This window comes from Panthera onca, chromosome F1 (assembly GCF_046562875.1).
Source record: "Panthera onca isolate mPanOnc1 chromosome F1, mPanOnc1 haplotype 2, whole genome shotgun sequence".
Classification (NCBI taxonomy): Eukaryota; Metazoa; Chordata; class Mammalia; order Carnivora; family Felidae; genus Panthera; species Panthera onca.
In genome coordinates this window covers 21,591,206-21,616,677 of record NC_138355.1, presented here as the reverse complement: position 1 = coordinate 21,616,677, position 25,472 = coordinate 21,591,206, and the positions used below count along the sequence as shown (strand labels likewise).

The 25,472-nt window shown below is 48.1% G+C and overlaps 1 protein-coding gene across 5 annotated transcripts in view; it reads left to right on the top strand.

The window, feature by feature from the left end:
- Positions 1-25,472, top strand: part of ASTN1 (astrotactin 1) — a 303,494-nt gene that overhangs the window by 127,686 nt on the left and 150,336 nt on the right. For all 5 annotated transcript variants that reach the window (XM_060643585.3, XM_060643583.3, XM_060643586.3 and 2 more), the window contains exons 3-5: positions 18,288-18,681; positions 20,163-20,309; positions 21,317-21,424. In XM_060643585.3, coding sequence (XP_060499568.1) covers positions 18,288-18,681; positions 20,163-20,309; positions 21,317-21,424 — 649 coding nt within the window. The remainder of the gene's footprint in view (positions 1-18,287; positions 18,682-20,162; positions 20,310-21,316; positions 21,425-25,472) is intronic.

The window sequence follows — 25,472 nt, the reverse complement described above, 5'->3', positions numbered from 1 at the left end:
ATGGAGAAGTATCTGGGCCTTCTGGGCTTGGCTCCCAGTCCCGAAATTTGCTTAAGGTGAACTTAAGGGGATTTCTGCAGCCCCCTAAAGCACCATGGCCATATGAGATCCCTAAGAGATCAGACAGCAGGTGTTTGTTAAAGGGCTCAGCCTTTTGTTTCCTCCCTTCCTATATTCTGTCTGAGCAAGAAGGTGGAAGAATTTGGGACTGAGACGCATAAGCATTTGGGACGTAGAGGAGTGAGTGTGTCAGAACTTGACCTGTCTGGGCCTCAGACACATTCTTACGAAGGAAGGTAAGCCACCCTACAAACAAACGCAGGAGGGCTCTGCCTCCCAATGGTGATGTTGAAGCATCCCAGTTTGATTCTTTTTATTCCCTAAATGATGTGGCGTGTACACACGCAGGTCACCGTCCCTGGGCTTTCAGCTGGCCGCCTCGGGGGCTCTGCTGAACAGAGCAGGCGGCCTCGGCACCTGAGAGTTCCAGCCTGTCAGAACATAGCCACCATCCTTGGACCCCGCCTGCGGTTGGAACGGGCAGCACCAACGTGTCCCCGCTGGGGCTCTGCCCGGAACTCCCAGAACAGAGTGGCGCCACCAGGCTGTGCTCCCCTAGACGGCATTTTCTCTTCTTCCCTCAACAGTGATACATGCTGGGCCAGGGAGACCAGGGGAGCATTGAATTAGAAATCAGGAGGCTTTGCTTATGGGCCTTTTCCCCACAAAAGTCTGTGAAACTGCAGGCATATGTCTTCACCTGCCAGAAGCCTGTTCTCATCTGCACATGAGTGTTCTTAAAACTTTAGGCATTCGGATTGTGCCACGGTTTTTTTTTTGTTTGTTTGTTTTGTTTTTAATCTGCCTTGGTATTTTCTGAATATTTTTATTTACATTGACTGGCTTTTCCGGTTTGACCTTATTTTTGCCTTAGATGAAAAGGCCAACAAAACCAGGGGTTTGATGTTATCGTTAATGATATCGGTACAGGTTAGGAAAAATATTATTGTATAAAAGAATGAAATGAAAACATCCCCTACTTTTGCCAGCCATTGGCATGGCGCCAACTAGGAGCACATGGATGGGCTGTGGGCACTCTGCCTTGGGAATCCCAAACTGGATGACCTTGTAAGTTGCTTCCAGCTCTGGTATTCCAGGAGTATGAAAGTGAAGGACATATGGGACACTAGCAACCCCAGTTAAAACAGACTTCAGAGTAATATACAGAGAAACTGTATTCTGCTCCCTGCAGCAACTCTGTTTTTCTTTTTCCCATTTACGAACGTGGGATGACGGTCCGCGGGGAAAATGGAGGGCTTGTCTGCCTGTAGGTTGGGTTGAATGGAAGTGGTTCTGCCCAGGGAGAGAGCTGTCACTTCCCGCTGTGCTGACCTGTCGAAAGGAGTTTGGTGGCTGGGAGCCTTTTCCCGTGGCGCAGTGGGGCCTGTCCTCAGGATTTGCTGAGCCGCTAGCCCAGGGCCTCTTGTGCTCAGCCAGCCGTCCTCACAGTCTCCCACGGAGTCTGCCTGGACACGCCCCCACCTTTGCCTCAGGGAGGACACTGGGAGCCTCCTGGGGTCGGCCTCAGAGTGGAGTGGCTCCTGGACCACGGGAGGGAGCACATCGTGGGAAATAAAAGACCACAACCTTCTGCTTGGGGGATTTGGTGCATCTGGGAGTCACCTCTGGAGCACTTGGAGTCCTCAAAGAGGACATTTCTCCTTCTACCCAGAATGACTGCGATGAAACCAGAGGCGGAGTGATTCTGGCAAGCACAACCGAGCCGGTGGTTTTATATTTCTTCCTCCCCTGACGGCCTCAGTGGCCCTTTGTGCTCTCTTCTCAGGACAGCATTTGTAGGTCTGCTTTGGAAGGAAAATTCCTGATAAGATAGTGGGTTCTGCCTTGCCAAATAACAGGACACCTCCCAGACTTCCCTTCCGGGAGAGCTCTCCTGGTTCTCAGGACGGCATCTGGACAAGGTCAAGGACAAGTCAGTGCCACCTCTCTCAGTAATGAGAGGCCGTCTTCGGTCTCTAAGGCACTGGAGACCCTGCTGTCTTTCTCTTCCCTGCTTCCTCTTCCACATGCCCTTTGTGAGTTCCTTTGCCTCTTTGATCAAACTTGCATCTGATGTTCATTTTCACCTGATTTCATCTAATGAAAAAAATTGGAGTGGGAAGTGGGCCGTGTAACCATTCCTGTGTGGGACTGTGAGTGTGTTCAAAGGGCTGCGTTTGCCTCCAGAATTTTATACCAGCGTCTATGTCAAAGGCTGCCTTATCCAGTTAATATCCTTCCACGTCACTAGGGTCGCAGAGAAAGAAGAGTGAAAAGGAGAAAAGTAGTTCTTTCGCTTGAGAATCATCTACACAAATAGTGCATTTTATTATTTGGGGAGAGAGGGATCTGTCCTCCTACTCATTCTTATTGCCCAGGATGCCCTTTTCTGTACCCTCTTACTCACTGCTGCTGCACCTGCCGTGGCCGTGTCTTCCTGGGCCCCTCCTTCCCCTCCATGTGTATGCGTTCAAATCCTACCTCTCTTTCAGGTCCCGTTTCAAATGTGTCCACCTGGCCACCTCTCTGCATCATTCAGCTGGAGACCATTCCTCCCCCTTGGTCTCCTATGGCCGGGCGAACAGGAAAGGCTTCTTTGAGCCTTTCTTATGGCTGGTGTCTGTTTCCATCCAAAGGCAATTTTGATGAATCTTGTCTTCCCTACCAGACTCCAGGATCCTAAATGGCAGGATCTGGTTTTGAGTCTGATTCATCTTTATATTTCTTACAGCTACCAACACGACGCTTCACACAAGGAATGTCCCCAGTTGGTGTTTGTGAAATGAGTAGAATTTGTTTGTATCATGTTATTTTTTTTTTTCACTTGGTCCTTATAACTGCCTCTGTCTCCAGCCTTGGCCTCTCCTACCAGCTTCTGACTTACATATCTGCTTGGGTGTCCCACATGCATTGTGAACAGTGTTTCCCCACCCACCCTGTCCTCCCCTTGTGCCTCCTGTGGTGACAGGGCCACCAACACCGTCACCCAGGCTAGACCCCCTTTCCTCCCCCTCCTCATTCATTCACTCCAGCACCAAATTCTCCTCATTTTAGTTTCCAGATGCCACTGGAATCCTTCTGTACTTGTCCCCTCTGCTGCCGCTGGTAGGACAGCCTCCCTCCCCAAACCCCCCCCCCCGCCCCGCCCCCTCCTCTCACCAGATTGCTACAGGCGATTTCCACCTGTTCACGCTGCCTTCTGACTTGCTCCCCTCAAAAACTTCCCTCTTTCGGGGCTCCTGGTTGGCTCAGTCAGTTAAGCATCCAATTCTTGGTTTCGGCTCAGGTCATGATCTCATGGTTCATGAGTTAGAGCCCCACATTGGGCTCTGTGCTCACAGTGCAGAGACTGCTTGGAATTCTCTCTCTCTCTCTCTCTCTCTCTCTCTCTGCCCCTCCCCCACTGTCCCTCAAAATAAATAAATAAACGTAAACAAAAAACTCCCCTCCCATTGCCACCAGGCTGTTCTTAGCAAAGTGCGGCTTGCACGGTATCATCTTGCTCACAAAACACCTGAAGTAATTCCCTTCACTCTGAAAGGTCACTTCCCAGCTAACCTTTTCATGGCCTGACCCTCATCTCGTCTCCTCGGTTTCCACTCTGTCCTAGCCACACTGACCAACTCGGTCATGGTGCCTGGAAGTCCCTTGCTGTGTCATACTTCTGTGATTTCACGCGTGTTTTACTTTTGGCTTACAATGTTTTTCCTCTCTTCTGAGTGGAGTTGCTTCTAACTACTGGCTTTAAAATTCGCCCGTGAGTTCCCTGGAAAATGCCCTGACCCCTTTCCCTCTAGGCAGGGTTGAGTCATGCTCTGCAGTCCCTGACACGCCTTCCTGCCACGGACCTCATCGTCATCTGTGCGTGCGGCTGTCTCCCTGAGCATGAACTCCTTGCTTGGGGGCAGGGAGGGGGTGAAGGTGAGGAGTTCCGCATCTCTGCGTCCTAGCGGAGCCTCTGGTCTTTGCTAGAGGCCAAGAGGGACTTTGGGAATGAACGGCCAACCCCATGAAGAAGGCTGAGCAAATCCGACAGACCGCTGAGGCTCAAAGGTCCGAGGGCTGAATGACTGGTAAGTGGCGCCATTGGGAACAGAAGCTGGTTGCTGGTCAGCTCGCCTTCCCTCGTCTTGCAAGACCTTTGGTGGAATGTTCTACTCTGGTCTCCTCTCTGATGGTTGTGGCTTCCCTACTCTTCCACTAAACCGTCACCTCCCCTCTTCCCTTCACGTGATCATGGAACAGGAAGCCCAGGGAAGACTACCCTACCCACCAGAGCTGGCTAGTCACAAGGCCATCTCTATCCATCTATTCATCCGTCATCGTCTATGGAATGTTTTAAAATCGTTTTTTGATTGATACTGAGCAAAATCACTGTGAGATATTTTCAGAGTGAAGACTTCGGTTTTGAGTGTTCCAGGGCATGGGTGAAGGACTGGGGTAGTACCCACTAGTGTTATAAATTTAGAGGGCCCCTCCCAGGACCTGAAGACAGGACAGTCCCTGACCCAGCCTCTGGACAAAGCAAACGGCTCGCCTTTCATATCCTCGGTGGCTGCGTTCACACCTCTGCAGTTCTCGGCCACGGTGCCGGGTCCCCATCAGTTGTGAACTGTGGCAGCTGAATCTGACGCTGATAATAGTCACAGTGTCAGGATTTGTAACTGGTTTCCTTTTCTCCATTAGAATAGAGTCTACATTATAAGTGCCCGATAAAAAAAAAGTCGTTCTCACTCAGCTTGCATTCTGGTCTGGTTTCTTGACCCAGAGGAAACTTCGCTGGGGTTACAGCCGGCACTGGGTGTGCCTGTGGGGTCTACCCAGTTTGTAGCCTGCATTCGTCATGGTGTGGTGGCGGGGAAGACCGTTGAGAACGGCTGGTCCTGACAGTGTGTGGCCCTCTGCTACGGCAGATGCAGTTTCTGCACTACAGAACGGAGTTAGCGAGAACTCCTACATCCTACCTGCAGTCACTCTCTAGAAGCGGAAAGATAAATGCAAATATATGTGCATACATAAATACAGATAATGCATATATTAATGAAAACAAAAAGTAAAGCTTTGGTTTTCAGGAGAGAGGACTTTCTTCACACCCTTCCCTTTGTAAAGCACGTAGCAGAGGTTTTCCTATAATTAGGTGCTCATAGATGTCTTATAACTGCACTTAATGTGCTGATCATTTTGCAGTATATACAAATATCAGATCATCATGTTGTACACCTGGAACTAACGTAATGTCATATGTCAGTTATATGTCAATCATAAGGAAAAAATGTGGTGACAAATTTCTTTAACCTCTCTGGTGACGAGACGCGATTCACGCGGAGTTTTGTGGAGTAAGCAAGTACAGGCCAGTTAGTTTTTCTAGAGGAAAAATGGCTGTCGGTTTAAGTGAGGCCCCTGCCATCTCACAGCAGCTTTGCTGATGGCACAAAAAGGTACAAGTCAGAACGAGGTTGGATAAATGGAAGCCATCGTGCTTTCTGGAAGCACAGCTAACGTCCTCTGGATGACGGGTCTGTAGCATGGACCTCCCATCTGAACCACCCACCCTCGTGGGTGAGGATGCTGACGTCCTACCGGAGCTGACTTCTTCCTGGGTGGCTCTGTGCCTAGGGGACCTCTCAGCACTGGCCAGGGAGCCAGCAGAGAGGAGTGAAGATGGGCTCCCCGATGGAGGCCTTAAGTCTGAGTTGACAGACAGCAGGAAAGTCATGTTCTGTGTGCTGTATCAACCTGGCCAAGCCAACCTCACTTTAATTAATCAAGCAGTGCACTGTCCATGCTGAGAATGGGGCTGTGGAAAGTTTTTAAAGTGGGGTCTCTGCCTGCATGTGTAGTCAGAGCTATGATATGGGACATAGCAGAATTAGGGATTAAAGATTAATTCAGAAATGCCCACATATGCTTTCAGAGTGGGGACAAAACATGTCCTAGGATCGTAGAAATCAAACTCATTTTTGGGAAGGAGAGGAACTTCTGGTGGGGGCCGTGGCGGGGGTAAGGGGCTTAGGCAAAGGGATGGTGAGGGAGGGCAGGTCAGGGGAGGGAGAGGGCAAAGGCTCTGGGATAGGCAATAGGCATGGGCGTGTGTCCTCTCTCTCCCTCCCTCTCCCACTTACTCCTTTCAACCCACCTTTCTCTCTCTCTCCCTCCCTCCCTCCCTCCCTCCCCCTCCCTTACAATAACACTGAATCTTAAAAATAGAAAAAATAAATCACCTCTATTAAAAAGTAGAAAAATAAAATCCCATGAACGCGGTGATCTGAATTAAATCATAATGGTGCCGCTGGTTGGCTGGGAACGGCCCTCCTGGGGTCAGCAGCACATGCCCGCCCCAGGTACAGAATAATGTCTTGTCTGGAAAGATGATGTCTGTCTCGTCAGTTGCCTTGGAAGCAAGAACCCCTGACTATCTTTGTATCATGAGAGTGTCTCTGGCCAGAGCAGGCTGACCTGTGGATTCACACTACATGATCCAGCCACTGATCAGTAAATCAAAACTATAGCAGAGTTGGGCCTTTTGTCACTTTCCACGGGGTTGGGGTGGGGGGGGGCTGGCAGAGGGGTGAGCTGGGGCTCAGCTTCCAGCTTCCCTCTGCTTGGGCCCATCTTTGGCTGGTGAACACTGGGCCTGTGCCCAACGACCTGGTAGAGGTGACTAGTTTCCACCCAGGAACAAAGTGAGCCACGGACAAGCTAGTGAAGAAATCGAGTTACAGGTGTCCAGTTCTGTACTCAGCCTCATCACCTCCCCGTCAGAAGCCAAATATAAGAGAGAAATCCTGGAAAACCAGAGGAACAAAGCTGACATCACGCGGCGATGGGTGGGTGGGATGCCAGGGAGGGAGGAGGCAGAGCAGGGCAATTTTTTTTTTTTAATTAACGATGGGGAGGATTTGAAGACTTGACAATGGCTTTGCCTGCAAAAATATAATTAGCCAAAGACCATGTGCTGCTGATGTTGGAGGTGGTAGTTGAAGGAAGCCTGCCCTAATGAGGACGTCAGTGCCTCACTCAGAGATTGTCTTCCCAAACCAGTCCTCTTCTCCAGATTCTGTGCTTGATTAGTTCCAGAGAAAAATTGAATTATAATAATTTTTTAAGAGGCAGAAATAAGAGCCACAGCACTTAGCGCATGGCCCAAGAGGAGACTCTTTTGACTGTCAGTCTTCCCTCTCCCTCCCCTCTTTGATATCAGACAAAGCTTGTTGGCAAGAGTGAAGGGCTTGGAAGATATCTTGGCATAGGATACGCTAATTGCGTTTGTACGTCAGCATCTCTGCTGTCCTTAATTCCTTCGCCTGCTCCCTTTGCTACAGTTCTTCAGCTTTAATATGCATCTTACTTGGATGCCAAGATTGAGTCACAGCTGGAGTGTTACAAGAGCTGTGGCCACGAGTGCCCGTTGTTCTCATCAGCCTTGTGGGTGAAGTACGTTACAAGTGAGAGATCCTTTATGAGCAGAAAGCTGTGTGTGAGAGTTTTGCTGACCTCTGTATTTGACTAGCTTTGAATGACTTGCATTGGGAGTGACCGTTATCATCCTTTGAGTTTTAATGCAAGACATGACCTGCAGGGCTTTCTCTTACCTTCTTCAGGTCTGTTGGCCAGCCAACTTGTAGGTGACCCGACTGCGATGCAGTTCCTGGCCTCCTTAAAAGTGTTCAAGTCTGACACTTTCTTCCAAGTCTGTTTTCTACATGTGCTGTTATATTATGGAAAACATCCACTGCTCCTCTTAGGTCTCTGATCCCAGACTAAGGGCTTCAGGTGGCAGAGGGACCTAAGTCTGTGTGCACGTATGGCAGACTGTTCTCAAGGAAATGCTTGAACATCTGTACCTTGCAACCCTTAAGACGGCTGATTTCACTTAGAAAATATCCACCCAAGGGGCGTCTGGGTGGTTCAGTCGGTTAAGTGTCTGACTTCGGCCTAGGTCCCAATCTCGCGATTCGTGAGTTCGAGCCCCGCGTCGGGCTCTGTGCTGACAGCTCAGAGCCTGGAGCCTGATTTGGATTCTGTGTCTCCCTCTCTCTCTCTCTGCCCCTCCCCTGCTCATGCTCTCTCTCTGTCTCTCAAAAATAAGTAAATGTTAAAAAAATAAAAAAAAAACATCCACCCAAGAATAGGTATCTCCAATAGATTTCCCTTGCCTGCGTCAGAATGACACAATAGATGATCACAATAGATTTCCCTTGCCTGGTAAATACAGCCACCATTGGCACAATTAAATTACTGCTTGAAATGATGCATTTGGTTAACCCTGTGATCAAGCTCAACTGAAGAAGATTGGGGGCGTCCAGGACATCTACCGTGTAGACTGTCCACAATGCAGACATTTGGGAATCCTTACTTGTATAATCCTAAGAGTTATGTGTAGGTGCAAGGCCATTCAGGGCTTAATTTAGAAAAGATGGAGGTTAGGGAATTGGGGCCCTGGCCCAGGCCCAGATGGTGGGCCCCTTTCTACTCAGCCAGGTCATAGAACATCATTAAGACCAGTGGTTGAGTCTTGATTTGGCTTTGTACTAACTACCACACGAACCTGAGCAAGTGACTTAACCCCTCTAATCTGTTTTCTCATCTAAGAATGGAAACAGTAATTTCTGCTACTTATATTTATTGGTAGGATTAAATAAAATAATGAATGTAATTCACCGTGTGCTGTGTTTGGCACATGGTAAATACTTTACACATGGTAGTTATTATTCCTTCTTCATTGCTTCGATACTGAAGGAGTAAGGCAGTGTGTCCATAGAATTACAAAATAAGACAGGAATTTAGTAGGGGGGCGTGGATTAAGCATGTGTAATGGGATTGCTGTAGATGCCGAGAATGCTTTCATAGTGATTTGTAGCCTTTGAGATCTTCACAAAACTAACCCTCAGCTTGGTAGGTTTGTCACCTCTCCTAGTACGGACACTGCACCATTGGAGATTCCACTGAGAGGAATCTCCTGGGCAGAGCTCCTGAGTATCTGACTAGACCCTAGCACACCAGACCTCACGGCAATTATTATGACCAAGTAGTACCTTCCTGCGTGGGACAGGAATATGATCAAGACCCACACCCTATGTGTTGGGTCTTCTACCTAGCCCGTGACTAGCAGGTATCTCTGAAGAGCACAGCTTTTAATGATCCGTCTCAGCTTGTTTTTTGTTTTTTGTTTGTTTGTTTGTTTTCCGGAGAGGAAACAGAGCTTTTAAGTCTTCACTGGTTCAGAAAGTGATATGTACCAAATTCAGGGAAATCTTGCCATCTCGAATCTCTCCACCCTGCTATACCCCACTTTTTTTTTTCAGCTGAAGTCATTGGAGTCTTGACAGGTACCTTGCATACGGTCTGCTCTCAGTGACTAGTCATTAATGTTGTTCATTTGCTCGCCCCCAGCTGCTGCCCACAGAGCTATTAGGTCTTTGAGACCTCTCACCTCCCCTTGGGCTGGGCTGCCTGACTTTTGGGAGATGAGAGGAAGAGGGGTTTAACAACTCCATTATGTTTAGAGAGAAGGAGGGTTAAAGTCTAATGGTCATTAGCATATCCTGTGCCAGCTGCCTCTTCTGTTACTTGTTCAATAATTCCCTTAATGTTTGGTCCTAATGGAGCAGATTATTGTTATTATTTTATTTCATCAAGATCACCTACTGCATAAAAACAAAGAGGAAAGGAGGAAAGGAACGTGGCCAAGAATAAGCATTGAGCATTATCCAGCTGGAGATATTTATTTATTGGCTTCATGCTTGGCTTGTGAAGTTTTGAAGGGCTGGTGCACATAGCCCATGGAGGGAGCCTGTCTCACGCAGCTCTGCCCACGGGTTGCTGAGACAGCGACCTGGAGTGCTTTTGCTTCTCTCTGGACCCTTTTATCTCCCAGCCTGCCTCTCGTGCACAGTACATGCATTTGTGCACGTGCACACACGCACATACCCCACATTACATGTGGGGCCAGCCTCTTAACACAACACTGATTGGGGGGTCCCATCCACAGTGTCTGACAAGGCACCTCTTAGAATATTGCCCCGTCTATATCTAGAGGGACGGGAGGACCTCAGCTTTGCCCAGTGTCCTGATTCCTCCATGCTCTCCCACTCTGCTGAGATCTAGGCAGGTCTTTGGAGTTAGGGGACCCGTTAGGCTAGCCTTGGACCGGGAACACCCTGCATACAGCAAGCTGCTTCTGCCCCCCCCCCCCCCCCCACTGCTGCCTCACCCGGCTGCACCTGGCTTTGGCATTCTCATTAAGGCAAACAACAGGCGCCTGGTGCCACTGAAGATCCGAGAGCTCTGAGCTCCTTATGAACAAATGCACTCCTTCGTTTGCTTTGGGACAGCAAAGTTAAGGTTCTGAGGCAAGAAAAAATCCCAAGAACCAAAAAAGCAGCTCTATAAAAAGAACCTGAAAGAGGACAACTTGAAATAGCCCGGGCTGACTCCAGCACGCTAGCCTCCAGCCACTTTCCCTAGAGGGCTTCAGGCTCTCATTAATGAACCTCCTGAAGGCTCATAAAGAAATGGATGACCAACTTCCTGGATTAAAGAAGAAGAATAGTGAGCAAATCTAACAGAATTAAATCTTTGGACCTGGGAAAAGCCAACAAATAAAAAATAAAAGGCTAGCAAGCTGAGTCTCCTCCGGAGAAGAACTTTATTCACAGTGTCTTCAGATTGGAAGAGCCTTCAGATGTCAACCTGCCTAATCTGGAAGACTCTTAGTCTTAGGGATTGTCTCTTGCTTATGGAAGGCTGTCTGTTTGGTCCCCGTCTCTACCTCCCCAAATGGCGTTTTAATGAGGGAAGGTCTTGGAAGGCCTTCTATTTCTTCCCTTAGCTTTGGGTTCTTGCACCTGGAAGCATGGGGAAGGGGTCCTAAAGCATTTGATGGCAGCCAGCTAACATAGTATCCTGCCCCAGTGAGAGGCTAACCAGGCAGGGCAGCTCTGTCCCCCACGTGGGATGTGCAATTCACGTCAGAAGCCCCAGAGGACATATTGAGGCCTCTTAATTAACGTGGTGGCCCGTGGCAACTGGAAAGCATTTCCACATGATTAAAGACTTCGGAAAACCCCCAAGGGGAGGTAATGTTCCTAATAATTTATAAATTGAACTCACTACTTAATATGCTTAACATGTTTCTCTCGTCTTCCATTTGGGAAAGAGATGGGCAGGGGATAATGGATTTCCGTTTGCCAGCCACCACAGGAAAGAGAATCTTCAAGAAGAACAAACCAAGAGGCTTTCTCTTCTAGTTTAGGTGACTCCTTCTGGCAGTAAAGGGATCCTCGAGGTCAACAACATTTTACCACAATTTTGATGACATCATCTAATTTTCAAAGGCCTTATTGTGCCTTTGAGGCTTCCTATCACGGGTTCCATTGGGCTAGGTAGGGTTAATAGCCCACCTCTGAAGGATCAGTTCCATTATTGCTGTGGTCTGTAGTTACTGGCTTTCCTGCACAGGAAGAGCTCAAAGACATTTTCTCCACCAGTTTAGAGCTATTTCCAGTTTGACAGGGATCAGTGTTAACAATCAGGAAGTTTTCAAGTTGGAAGAGTCCATTCATTTCTGTCAGTCGCTTCATTTGCTAGATGAAAGCCTGGGGAGGGCCAGAGGAGTTAATACAGCTTGCCCAGAGCCCTTCTGCTGGTTGGCCCTGCGGTTTTACTGGTGACCTCCATGTTCTTAGTAAATGAGGTCCAGTTTTGCTCAGAAGCACAGGGTCAGACAAGACCTTGAAAAGTCATCTCTGTACCTCATCTGTTTACTGCTCCTGGAACATTTGGATCTAGATTTGAGTATGGCCGGCGATGCCATGCAGACTTGCACAGTTTTCTCCTGTTGGTCTGTCTCCTTTGAAAGCCAGAGATAGATGTAAGTGATCACTGTCATATATGAGAGAGGCCCTTTGCCCCAACAACCCTTGGGCATTGTTAGTGGGAGAAAATAAGAGACATGGACCACCAAACTTGTCTATTTCATTCTGATTTTCTAACACCATTTAATTCCTTTAGGAATATAATTTGAATTCTGTGTGTCCAGTTGCCTTGAGGGACAATTAATTATGTCTCAGACTCACTCTTCTGGTTACTCCTAGGGTGAAACGGAGCTTTGAAATGTGAGTTGATTGATTGGCTGCAGTCCCTTGACAGATGGTAGCTGGACACATAATCTCAGCTTTTCCATTTCTCTGCCAAGGGTTCACAAAACCCAAGTGACTCCTAAACTTTAGTGACATTTGATAGATGGAGATTCTTTATTCTGGGATTTACTGATCATATGACATTGATACCAGATAAGGGAAGGACTCCACTGGCCCCGACGTGTTCCCTAGGGTACTACCTCCAGTCCGAGATATCTTTACCTACCCCAGTTTCTTCTGTTATGAGGAGCAGTGACATTTCCAAGCCCTGGTGAGTTGTTCTCATCTTCCTTTTGTGCCTGAGTTTACCTTTAAAAGCCAAATTATAGGGACTGTTTCCTCTAACTTGAATGTGAAGCCCACGAGCTCAGGAACTATACCTGTATTTTTCACTGCAGTATCTCCATCCCTGTGACCAGTAGACAAATGCCTTGCTGAAGTAAGTAAAAACTTGTTGAATGATTGAGTAATGAAATGAATGGATGAGTTACATAGCAATTGTATAAAGCTTTGCTTGCAAGCACATAGAAGATGTCTATATTGAAATACATGCACAGTTGACCTCTCCTCCCTCCCTCCCTTCCTTCCTTCTTTAGTTATTGTACACCTTTGTGCCATGCACTGTGCTTGGCCCCAGAACTTAGTGGCTCCTGCTCATGAAGTCTGTACTCTAGTAGATGAGCTGGACAGGAAAACCAAAGAAAAGATTCTTGTGGTCAGAGTTATGTGGAGGCTTCCGTGGGCAGTTTAGTGAGACTAGGGAAGAATCGGCTGAGGCTGTGTCACTGAAATGACTCGGAAGGGCAAGTAGGAGTGAGCTCAGGGTGGGAGGTGCGACGTAGACCCAGGATGAACACACAGGTCAGATAATGAGACAGTCTGGGGTTAGCCTGCATGATTGGGATGAGCATAAACGGAGATCTGCCTAGAACGTTCTGTCCCTGGGCGATCATCATCAGTGTTATGTACAACGTTGTTACACAAAGGTTTCAAAATCTGTAAGCGATCTGACCAACATCATACTATTCTCTCAGGTAAGTGCTGAAAAATGTCAGTGTCATAATAAAGTAAAAGCTGGTTTCATTTTTTTGATCTCTATTAAAGCCAGTAGAAATGATTTATTGATTTCTAAAGAAAACATATTTTTAAATGCCACTTTTTTTGCATGCAACTTGTTAACGGATGTGGAGTTCTCATCTACCCCAAACGTGCTTCTAGTTATAAAATGTTAATAGTTTTGAGAAAAATCGATAGAATAATCAGAAAATTCATGAAAAGATGAATAAAGAGCAAAACAATTTCATATCTTGCAGTAATTGTTATTTTTTCTCAAATGTTCAGAGTTTGCAACTTGTTACCTGTCATTGGGTCCAGATGTACCTTAATGCGTTTGCCTTGTTTTGTTTCGTTTTGCATACCATAAAAATTGAAGCTAACACACATAAATGAAGAATACCCTATAAGCACAGCTAAGGTGATACAGAAATGCAAAGCCAGGAGCTCATGTGTGAATTCCTGCATGCTTTCTGTAAAGCCTTGTGTGATGACGTCACCATTATGACGTCTTGTCTGGGATCAAATGCGTGGAGGAAGTTTGTTCCTCCCACTGAATTTTATCATCAGACAGGATGTGTGCAGCTTGCCTTTCCCTTTTTGACTTGGTTACCAGGAAGCTCCTCGCTGTAGCTCCTGGTTCAGGCACTCTTTCCATTTCATCTGCCACCTCTTTGTTCTGTTAGATCCCTTGAAAGAAAAGTTTTAGAGCAGCTCTGACTTAAATTGAAAATGCTTAAAATTCTCTGTGGAATTTGGTTGAAAATAATGCTAAAAGCAAAAACTATGGTTTATCACAGGAATGCAAAAACGATCGAATGTGAGCACTGGATTTCCATGTCATCACTGTAGAAGGAAAGTTATCAAGGTGGCTATATCCATGGCTTCTCCTAGTATAGTGGAGGGTCTCTACATTTTTCCCTACCCAGGACCTTCTTACTGGATAGAGCAGATAAGCAGTTCAGAGGAATTTGTGTATAGTGATTTTACAAATTATTATTATGACAAAATGTTTTTATTATATATTCATAGCATGTAACATTATTTTTGTGATTATTTATGTATGAATCCACGATTAGTAAATCCTTGCTAAGGGTCGTGACATCTGCCACCAATTTGGGTTGTAGAAGCAGAGAAACCTTACCACAACTTGAATACCTACATCGACAGTCCCTTTTCATGTCTATGCCGAGCCTCACCTAGTGGCTGGCGCCCATTACTAATAACCGATTAAGAAAAACCCAAGGTTGTTAGGGTCACTGACTCTAAGCAGGGGAAACATTTCAATAAAGCAAGGTTAGATATGGTAAATACACTGGCTTAGCCAATCAGAAACTTGTGTTCTAGCTCCCTATAAGTTATTATTTAAAATAAATAAATACTACTTGGCAGTGAGAAAGAATGAAATCCTGCCATGTGCAGCAACGTGCATGGAACTGGAGGGTATTATGCTAAATGAAGTAAGTCAGAGAAAGGCAGATATCATGCATGCTTGCCTCATATGTGGAACTTGAGAAACTTACCAGAAGACCATGGGGGAAAGGAAGGGAAAAAAAGTTACAAACAGAGAGGGAGGAAGGCAAACCATAAGAGACTCTTAGATACAGAGAACAAACTGAAGGTTGATGGGGGGAAGGTTGATGGGGTGGGGGGGAGAGGGGAAAATGGGTGATGGGCCTTGAGGAGGGCACTTGAGCACTGGGTGTTGTATGTAAGCAATGAATCACGGGAATCTACCCCCAAAACCAAGAGCACACTGTATACATTGTATGTCAGCCAACTTGACAGTAAATTGTATTTAAAAAATAAAAATAAATAAAAAATACTTAAAAAATAAAAAAAGTGTATGCATTATATTTAATTAAATAAATAAGTAAATATAAAATATTCCAAATGGAGCGTCTAGAGCCACACATGGTAAAAGGAATGTTATTTATTTATTTATTTTTATTTTAGAGACAAAACGTGAGCGGGGGAGAGGGGCAGAGGGAGAGAGAGAGAGAGAGAAAGAGAGAATTGGAAGCAGGCTCCATGCACAGCCCCGACATGGGGCTCGATCTCATGACCCTGGGATCATAACCTGAGCCACAGTCAGGAGTCAGAAGCTCAACCAACTGAGCCACCCGGGTGCCCCTGGGGAATTTTAGATGAACCTAACAGAGCGGTGCCATGAAAAAGGATCAGGTCTAGAACCACTATGGCTGTCTAGTTTTATAGTTTCTCTGGGCATTAGTTTCTTCATCAGAAAAGGAGGGGCTGAACCTAGAGGTTTTCAGTGGGTCTCACAGTTGAAAGAGAAAACAAATTCTTCGTGGAAATTTAACTAAATTGAGACCTAATGATGTCCTCCAGGCTTGTGGTGATGTGTGAGGCGTGCTGTCTTATTTTCGCACAGAACTCTTGAAACATGAGGGTTGGGTTAATTAATTAATTAATCTTGGGTTTGGACGCTTAGTGGGCGCCCCGTGAAATGTCCTTTGTTTATGACGATGCCTCTTTGGACCCGCTGTCAGCTACATGTGCACTTTGAATAGTTTCTGTTTTTTGTTCGAGAAGGGAGGGTAGATCTAAGTTGGATTATCCACACTCCCCCCACCCCACCCGCTTACGATTTGTGAGACAGAAGCTAGGGTGTGTGTGTTTCCAGTGAGCAACCCCGGAAGCCTGAGCATCACTGGAGCCTGGTGGTTAAGAACAGAGGCTCTGCCATGGGAGGGGAGGACTTTGGTTCCCATTCCAGAACTGTTTCTTTGCTGTGTGCCCTTGGACAAGTTACTTAACCTCTGTGCCTTAGGCTTTTCAGATGTAAAATGGAGAAATAGTTGACCCTGCCTCCAGCTGCAGTTAGAAGTCAGAGCATTTAGAACCAACGTCTGATACACGGGAACAGCCCCAGAATGGACAACTGTTCTTGCTTGATTACTGCATAATATGGGGGATGAACCTTGGGCCTGCCTCCGATCAAAACCGGGAGAAACTGAGGGGAAGCACGGAGGGGCCCCCCGAATACCTCAATGTGAGCGGGAAAGATGGTGTTTCAGCCCTTCCTGGGAGATTGATGTTTATATTGCTCTCACGGCTCTTTAGGGAATAAAATTACCTCTCGTTTTCACTAGCCTAATTCAATGTCTGACAACTCCTCTCACTCGGGAAGTTATTCTTTCTGTGTGGCTTAATTGCCCATTGTTGCGGTTTCAATTTGGGGTGAAGGAAACGATGGCAGGTCTGACTCCCAGATAAAGGGCCTGCTGAAAACACTAGCGGGTGGGACTCCGGCAAACGGGGGGCGGGCTCTGGTTTGTTTGCGGCCCCCTGGGCGTGCCGCCCCCTGGATGTGTCTGCAGGGCTGGAGGGCTGCAGGGAGGTGGCAGTCAGCCAGGACCCAGAATACTTGTGTCGGGACCCCCACCCACGCAGCAGCCCAGGCAGCTTCATATTTACGCTTTCTGTGTACTTGCCTGAGAGATTTCACCAGGAGAAAGGGTTCCAACAGAGAAAAGAAAAGTCTGAAGAACCTGGCGGCCAGTGTCTGTCCCCAACAAGCCGCCTGACGTGACTTGTCTGTCACCTGGCAGTTGACTCTGTTGCTTCCTGTGTCAGCTTCTCTGTGCCTGAGCACACGGTGTGTGTACGCACGGGGACGTGTGCTCCTTTGCTCCAGGTGATGGTCAGGGAGGGAGGGTAAATGGGAAGATGTATGGGGAGAGGAACTTTGTAAATTCAAGATACAGTTATCACGAGACTGGAAAAGGCTCCTGTTGGTGCGTTTGAAGGAATGATCTTGACCCAGCCTGGGGTGGGTGGGGCACTGGGAATTAATAGGGGGTTTTCATCTCTAGCCTACGTGACGGGGTGGCAGTGACCGAAGCCCGAGTTGAGGGCAGAGCCATCTGGCACGCCCCCCACCTAGTGAAATAGGTTTGGAGGGATATTGACCAAAATCAAGGGACTGAATACAGATCGTGCACGGGAAGGTTTATGCCCGCCGAGCCCCCGTGGATGTCGAGGTCAGGTGTTCTATGTCGCCGAGCATGGCATGTTGGCCACTGCTAGACAACCAAGTGGAGTCCTGGTGTTTAAGGAGAGGCCTCAGAGGATGGCCTGGGAGCATAAGAAGGTTGCGAAGGAAATGCCTTTGCGAGCCTGGCCCTAGGACACGGGTCTCGGTCCCTCCCTCGAATTGTAAAAGAATGAGAGATCACTCAAGGCCGTGTGTGTGGGAGCAAGCTGTCCCCTAAAGCCGTAGGGATCCAAAAAGTCACGTGCAAATGGTGAGGGTCCTCCGCACGCTTGCTTGTGCATGCCTAAGGGATATAAACATAGCTTTGGATTGGTCGATGGCCTTCCCCTACTCCAATGGAAACATTTCAGGTTAGGCTGAGGATAGCCCAGATTCCGTGTGACACAGTCTGTTAGGCACTGCGCACAGTTCCCTAACTCAGTCCTCAGCACCCCCTTCCAGACAAGGAATCTGAGGGGACTTGCTGGTCATTGATGTCGCCGGGGTTAGGACCTATACATGGCTGATTTTAAGGTGAGAGACAGGAAGAAATGAGATGCCATCCTGCTGCTAAGTTGCTGCTTAAGCATCCTGCTAAGTTGCTGCTAAGTTGGCTGGAAACCAGCTTTATGTGTAACAGATTTGCCTTAACAAACTAACCCCCTCCCCTGTTTCTACAGCTGAAGTGATACACACATGCACACGCGCACACACGCACACACACACACACACACACACACACACATCGAAAGACTTCTCTTTCAAATTGTTTGCTAAGCCAGAAGCAACTGTGGATCACTTAAATGAAGCACCGGTCATCGCAATCCCATTTTTCTCCATTTTCCTTAAGCACCCATCACGGCAGACTGTCCCTGCGCTGCTGAGCGAGGCTCAACTCTAAGTGCCTCCTGCATCTGAATGAATGAAGGAGTGAATGAGTGAGTGAGTGATGGACGGTGGTAGGGGGAGGGCCGGTGCCTCTCCGCGGGACGAGCTCGCCCATCTTCCCACGTCTGTCTGCTGTCTCTTCCCAGGGTGGCATGATCGCTCTCCTGCTGTCCATCTTGTGCCTGGTGATGATCCTGTACACGCGTCGACGCTGGTGTAAACGCCGCCGGGTGCCCCAGCCCCAGAAGAGTGCCAGCGCTGAGGCAGCCAACGAGATTCACTACATTCCCTCCGTGCTGATCGGCGGGCACGGGCGGGAGAGCCTGCGCAACGCCCGCGTGCAGGGCCACAACTCCAGCGGTACCCTGAGCATCCGGGAGACACCCATCCTGGACGGTTATGAGTACGACATCACGGACTTGCGCCACCACCTGCAGAGGGAGTGCATGAACGGAGGGGAGGACTTTGCCAGCCAGGTCACCCGCACCCTGGACTCCCTGCAGGGCTGCAACGAGAAGGCGGGGATGGACCTCACACCAGGTGGGCCAGTGGGTCCTCGTCCCGGGGAGCTCGCGAGTGAACCGGGAACAGCAGTTTTCCAATCTTGGTGGCTGGTTGTCGTCCATAATGGCAGACGTGTGCCCCTTTCCCCCAGGCGGGGTGGGGGGGGGCAAGAAGAGCCAGCTTTTCTGTGAGACGATGGGAGCTGTTTTCTAATGTGGGGAATCAGAAGAACAAGTATAAACTGAATCCCCCTCCACTTCCGCTTGGCATTGGGAGCACAGCTGCCTTTACATCCAACAGAAGAGTGGGTCTAGATAGAGCCCTTTTCATATCTGATAGAGCAGCCCCCAGGGGAGGAAGAAGCTAGCGAAGAAAGATCAATGTGTGTGTGTGACAGTTTTGTATGTGGCACGTTTGCTTCGGCAATTTATTTTGCCACGGAGGTGGAAGGGACAGGGGTCTCTGTACTTTTCTGTGACTCTCGAGACTTTGCCTGGGGTGGGGGTGGTGAGATGTGTTGTCTTGCCCATGGCTCTGTGGTCTTTACAAGGGTCTTCAGATAAGATGCAGTCAAGCTGTCCGACCTTAGGTGCCTCGGGTTTCTACGAGACGCTGGGTGGAAAGGACTTGGACCTGATCAGGCTGAACCAAATTGGGGTCAACAAGGTGCAGAGAGGAAACGATTGTACTTTTCCTTTACGGTAGCTCTTCCATCTCTAAAACTTCCATAAGTAAGCCACGCCTCATAGATAAAACCCCAAGACCGTGATCCCTCAAAACTTGGCTCAGTTATCTTTAAAGAAGACATTTTTGGTCCTGAAAATTGCTTAAGATGCATCGACTTTCAGTGGGGCTTGAAGAGAGGGAAATCACATCATAAAAGTTTCCATTCTGCTTGGTATCTAGAAGAGATCCTCCTGTATGAATAGCCACTTCTGAATAAGATTTAAAGTCAGGGGACTCCTTGAGGATAGGAGACATGTCGTCAATGTCTCACGTACCCCATAGCACCTGGCATGATGCTGAGCCCACCAGGTAGTCATGTGTGACTCAGGGGTTACAAACCCCAGTGCGTTCAGGAAGCGGCAGGGAGCCCAAACGTGTGCAGTAGTTAGGTGGCAGACAATAGGGAAGGGTGTAGACTGGAGTGGAGGGGCGAGGGGTGTGTTCTGCCTGATTGCCCTCAAATTTGGCTTCTTTTAAAACTCTGTGTCGACCAAAAGAAAGGAATCCGCAGCCTGTATCTAGCCAGAGGGCCACAGGTGGTGACCATAATCGATAGCAGAATCAGTTGACTTGGATTTTCAGTTGTAATCATTCTTTTTCTCCCCTCTCTCAGTTTTGTTGGCCTCCAGAAATCAGAGAGGAGTGTTTCAGTCTCTGACAATCTCTCACTTTAAAGGTTCCTTATTTCAATTCTGTGAAACTCCGTTTACTTGGTTCATGCAGATTTCGTGGCTCTCGCTTCCTTTTGGCCTTTTCTCTGAAAGATTTTGCCTTGACTCTCCCTTACGCAGGAAGCGACAATGCCAAGCTGTCGCTGATGAATAAGTACAAAGATAACATCATCGCCACCAGCCCCGTGGATTCCAATCACCAGCAGGCCACCCTGCTCTCGCACACCTCCAGTAGCCAGAGAAAGCGGATCAACAACAAGGCAAGAGGTACCAGTGTCTGATGTTAGGGCTTGGAGGTGGATTATGCGTAGAGGCAGAACCATTAATATCCTGGACCCCCCACTCTCAGGCACGGCTGGGGGGGGGGGTGTTTTTGGCCCAGTCTTTCTGGAGGCTTGTTAAGTGTTACTTACCCAAAAAATATATCAACCCTTTGACCAAGCGATTTCATAAACAAGAATTTATCCTCAGGAAATAATTGGACAAGTGCGCAAAGATGTGTGTAAAAGGCTGTTCATCACCACATTGTTTAAAAGAGCGAAAAATTGGAAATAGCTTAAGTGTCCATCAATAGGGAATCCGTTAACTACCTGCACATCTGTCTGCTGTCCAGCGGCTTAACATGCAGCCATTTAAGATGATAATATAGATCCATATTTGTTAATATGGAAAGTTGCCCTCCCATTTATTAAATGGAAAAAAAACCCGAGGCTATAAAATTGAAGGTACAGCAAAATGCCATTTTTAAGGGGACATTAAGAAACCTTTATCTGTTTCTGTATCAGAAAAAGAGAGCATACACGTCGAATGTTAACAGATTTTCTCTGATTGCCAGGGTTTAGAGGACACTGGTTTGTTCCCTTTACACAGGTCTATGTATTTTATTACTTCCTCTTTTTCACGTGGAATGTATATTAACCCTAGGAAAAAAAGCAAAAACAGAATGTCTTCGCTTTTGAGGAGGGCAGTTTCCCTTCCTTCCTTTCCCAGCCTCCATCCATGAAGGTCCTCTCTGGCAGTGCGGCTCTCTGTCCCTCCTTGCGGGGAGCACGGGCAGGGCGGGGAGAAGGTGCCAGTGAGTGCCGTCGCGAAAAGGTCCACTTCTCCAATAAATCGGTATATCAGGATGCTCCAGTGTCCGTGGCTACCCCTCCCAGATTGTCAGTCAACCCGCTCTTGTTTCTATCGATTTTTCTCTCGAGCTTGCCCAGTGATTGCGTGTCATGAAGGAAAAACTGAAGATGTCGACTTTGCTGTGCTGCTTTTCATTACAGCTGGTTCTGCCTTCCTGAACCCCGAAGGAGACTCTGGCACAGAGACAGAAAACGACCCCCAGCTGACTTTCTACACCGACCCCTCCAGGAGCCGGAGGCGCAGCAGAGGTGGGAAGGATGGAGGGGCACAGCGGGTGACGGGGCTCTGGGGAGAGGAGGCAGGTTGCTGCAGAGGTTCTGGGTCGGGTTGGGGCCCGTGTGGACCAAGGCCAGTTTCTGCAGGAAGCGTTCTTGGATCCCGACCGGTGTTTCCTCCTAAGGAAGAAAGAAGAGCCTAGAGTGGAAAATTTCGGAGAATCATCTCTCCCAGATAATGGCACTCTCAAACAAGTTTTGAAGTTGTTTGAAAGGCTATTTCTTGGTCAGAAGACTCTCAATTCCTTCTGGAAGCCTCAGGAGTCCTCTTTTGGTGTTTAGACACAGGAAATAAAGTTGATAAAGTGCATTATATATGAAAAAGCGGACAGTGCCTGTGCTCGTGCTTACCCAGCCACACCAGCCTGGGGACTGGGCGAGGCGGCGGCTGTGGGATGGTGTGCTTGAGGAATGATCTGTGGCCTGACATACGTGTGTTGTGGGATTTGACCTTTTATCCTCTATCTGGAAGAACCGCAGGACCCCAAGCCTCCCAAGTCTCCTCCTCTCTCCCGACAGGGCCCCGGTTATTTCCTTCACTCCCCTCACCACTGACAGAGTTGTTATTCCGCACAGCCGGTATCTGTTCCAGGCCACCTGATGTTCAAGTATGGCTGTTGTAGATACGTTGTAGATATCGCCACCGCCTATATGCCCTTGCTGGTACCACTGTTGTCACCGAGGGAGGTCTGGGTTCCACAGGCTTCACCATTGACTTGTTGTGGGATGTTGGATAAGGACAACAACTTCTCTGAGCCTCCCGTTTCCCCACATGTTAAGCGTGTTTAACAATGCATCATGCACAGGGCTACCGTCGGGATTAAATTATATTAAAATGTGCCCTTTTTGGTGACCGCCAGAGCGCTATGCAGTCCCATTGTTGTGGCTCCTAGACCTCTCCACGGTGTGGCCTCGGGCTTGTACAGCACCCCATCTTAAAGAATCTTGGACAGGGGCCCCTTGGGATACAGTGGAGGATATTTGAGTGGCGTCCCTCCTGTTACGCTCCATAGCATTTCCCCTAACCAATGATCGACCAATGCCCCCCAAAAGACATTCTCATTTGGCTCTCTCCTACCTCCACTTGAGTTTCCTCCATGCTGAGGGCCTTCTCCCCAGGGTTTGGAAGCAGCCCTTTTAATTCCTCATTTCCAGTTTCTGTAAGCTTTGCTAATATCGGGACAAAAATCCTTCCCACCATTTTTCACAAGAGATGAGTGGGGCTCTGGGCCTAACGTCTGATGCCCCAGTATCCCTGTGGGTGAGAATGTGGATCCCTTGATCCTCTTTACATATTTATACACAGCAGATAGTCAACCTAGGCCCATCCAACCCAGAGCAGGGTGTGTTCTTCTTTAAGAAAATCCCGTTTTAGGAAAATCCGTAGTAATGAATTCGAATGAGTTTCTTTGCAGCATAAAACTGTTCCTTTAAAATACCGAGCTCTCCGAGTACATCAACTGTTTATTGCTATTAACTAGACTGTAAGCTTCTTAGGGATGGGCATGTCTAATTTATTTTTCCAAAGTGCCTTGTGAAGGATTTTGCCTATAATAGATGCTTGTAAGTGTTTGTTGAATTGAACAGAATACATCAATCAGGCCAGCAAGAAATTTTATAATGCACCTGCCATAGGTCAGGCTTTGTGATAGGAGGTAGAAACGTGAAAACATGGCACAGTGATAAGGCTTAATTTAGTATTATAAATAAGGTAAAGTGAGTTCTCAGAAGACAGAACAGGTCATTCTACCTGGCAGCAATAGGAGGCAAAGAAGGAGAAAATAAGGAGACCTGGGTTATATGCAATGTATAGAATGTCTTGAAAAAGGAGGCTCTGGGGTAAGGGCGTTCTAGTAAGGAAAATAGCGTATGTGAAGCCCTGAAGGCACAAAAGAACCTGGTATTTTAAAGCAAGGAAGAGTAGTTCAATATGGCAGCTATAATCCGGGTGTCAGTATATGGGCACACGGGACAGTAGGGATGGGGCAGGATAACAGGCCAGCTACCAAAGGATTATATGTGTGCCATGAGTTTGCACTTGGTTCTGTAGGTCACAGAGAACGACTGGAAATTTTGAAGCCAGGTAGAGACGCTGGATGATGGGTTGACGATGCAGAAGGACCAGAGAGACGGGAAGAGGAGTAGCAAATTATTGCAGTCCCATGAGTAAACAGTGACAACGCTGTGTGATAAAAGCTATAACAGCAGGGTGCACCCAGGGCTAAAGGAACAGCCCAGAATGAGTGAGAATCTGCTCTTAAAGGTTTCAGGGAAGTGTTTACAAGGAGATGTTGTTTGAGCTGAGACTTGAAGAGTAGGTGTATGCCAGGCTGACAAGGTGACAAAGTGGCATTCTGCGGAGGAGGAGATGATATGTGCAAAGTCACAGAGACATAAACGATAATGGTCTAGTCAGAGAGTGGTAAAGAGTTTACTAGAATGAAGCTTATCGTGCAGGCTTGCGGTTTGCTAGGAACTAAGGCTGGAAGATCACACGCCTCGACTGGAGGACTTGAACCTAGCACTGCAGGTGGCATCACAGAAGGCTTTTAAAGAGCACGGCCCTGGTCTGCTCTGCTTCGTGAAGTGTGCCTCTGGGCCGGGGTGGAGGGTAGGCGAGGGTGGGGGAGGTTGAGGCAGGGAGACTGGGCAGATGGCTGTTGCCGCAGTCCGGGTGTGCGATGCTGGGCGTGGGTAGGGATGGAGAGAATGTAGGCAAGAGGAACTTTGGACACCAGTGGAGAAAAGATTTAATGGCACTGGAGGTGGTGGAGGGTGTGGCTTCTGGAACAGAGGATGGAGTTTTCCCACTTGAGAAACCCAAGTAGCCGAGGGTGCCGTTCTTCAGGTGATGGAAATCGGAGGAAGAGGGAGAGTCCGGTCTCGCATTCGAGCGCCTGGGGGATATGCTGGAGGTGGATGTGCTCAGGTCCGGTCTGGGCCTGAGTGGCCCAGGGAGATTTGTAGGTGTGGGAAAACAGACCCCTCGTTGAAAGGCCGCTAACATGAATAGAATGTCTGCAGGTAGCAAGGGACCGAGGACCCAGAGTCTGCCTGCCACCCTGGAGTCTGTCATCCCAGCTACTGCCGGCTCGCCCGCTCAGGGAACGTGCTGCGGTAAAGGGTGGGTGCAGCCGTGGACCCAAACCTTCCCTGTGGTCCTGAGAACAGCAGTTCCAAAGACTCCCCTGGCCCCCAGAGACTGAGCAGTGCCTCGTCTGGGGGCGAGGACCTGTTCCTTAGTAGCTGCTCGACCCTGGACGTGCCCCGTCGCCTCTCTGATTGTCCCTCTGTGGGGGCTGCCTCCTCACATTGTGGTCACTTTAAATGATACGAGCCATATAAAGCCTGGGCACTGGCGCCTGACATAATTACGCTTCATGAGTTTTAACTATTGCTGTGAGGTTAATCTCTTTGAGACTTATTCTCCTTACCTGTGAAGTGGGTAGTTGCTATACAGACTCACAGATTCATCCTAAGGAAGCAAATAATAAAAACAAAACAAAGTATGCAACGCACTTAGCACACTGTCTGACATAATAGATGCATTTTATTTCTAGCACTAATGAATGCCAACGCGGATCAGATGATGAGAAAATTACAAAGGACACATATTTGTTGGCAACTTGCTTTCTTTCCACATCTGTTCTGCTTCCAGGTGAAAGGTCCCTCTTGTTAACTACCGTTTATCGTCTCCACAAAACCCAAAACGAAACCAACAAAAACACACCAAGAAAACCTTCCTTCCCGTTCCTGTCCACACCTGCCTGGGAAGGTGTCTTCTTCTCAGCATTATTATGTTCTCACTAGGCTGCCATTTATAACCTTACCCCAGTGACTTCAGGACTGGGGAGACCCTTCTGGCATGGCAACATCCTCTGCTCATACAGAGAGACTTTCCTCTTTCCAGGCCCTAGAGAGGAAGAGTCACCCAAGAGGTTGGAGCTCAGCGGAGGGAGTGGAAGGGGAGAATGCCCTCCTTTCTATCTATGATTTCTTTGTGAACCTGCCCCAGGATGAG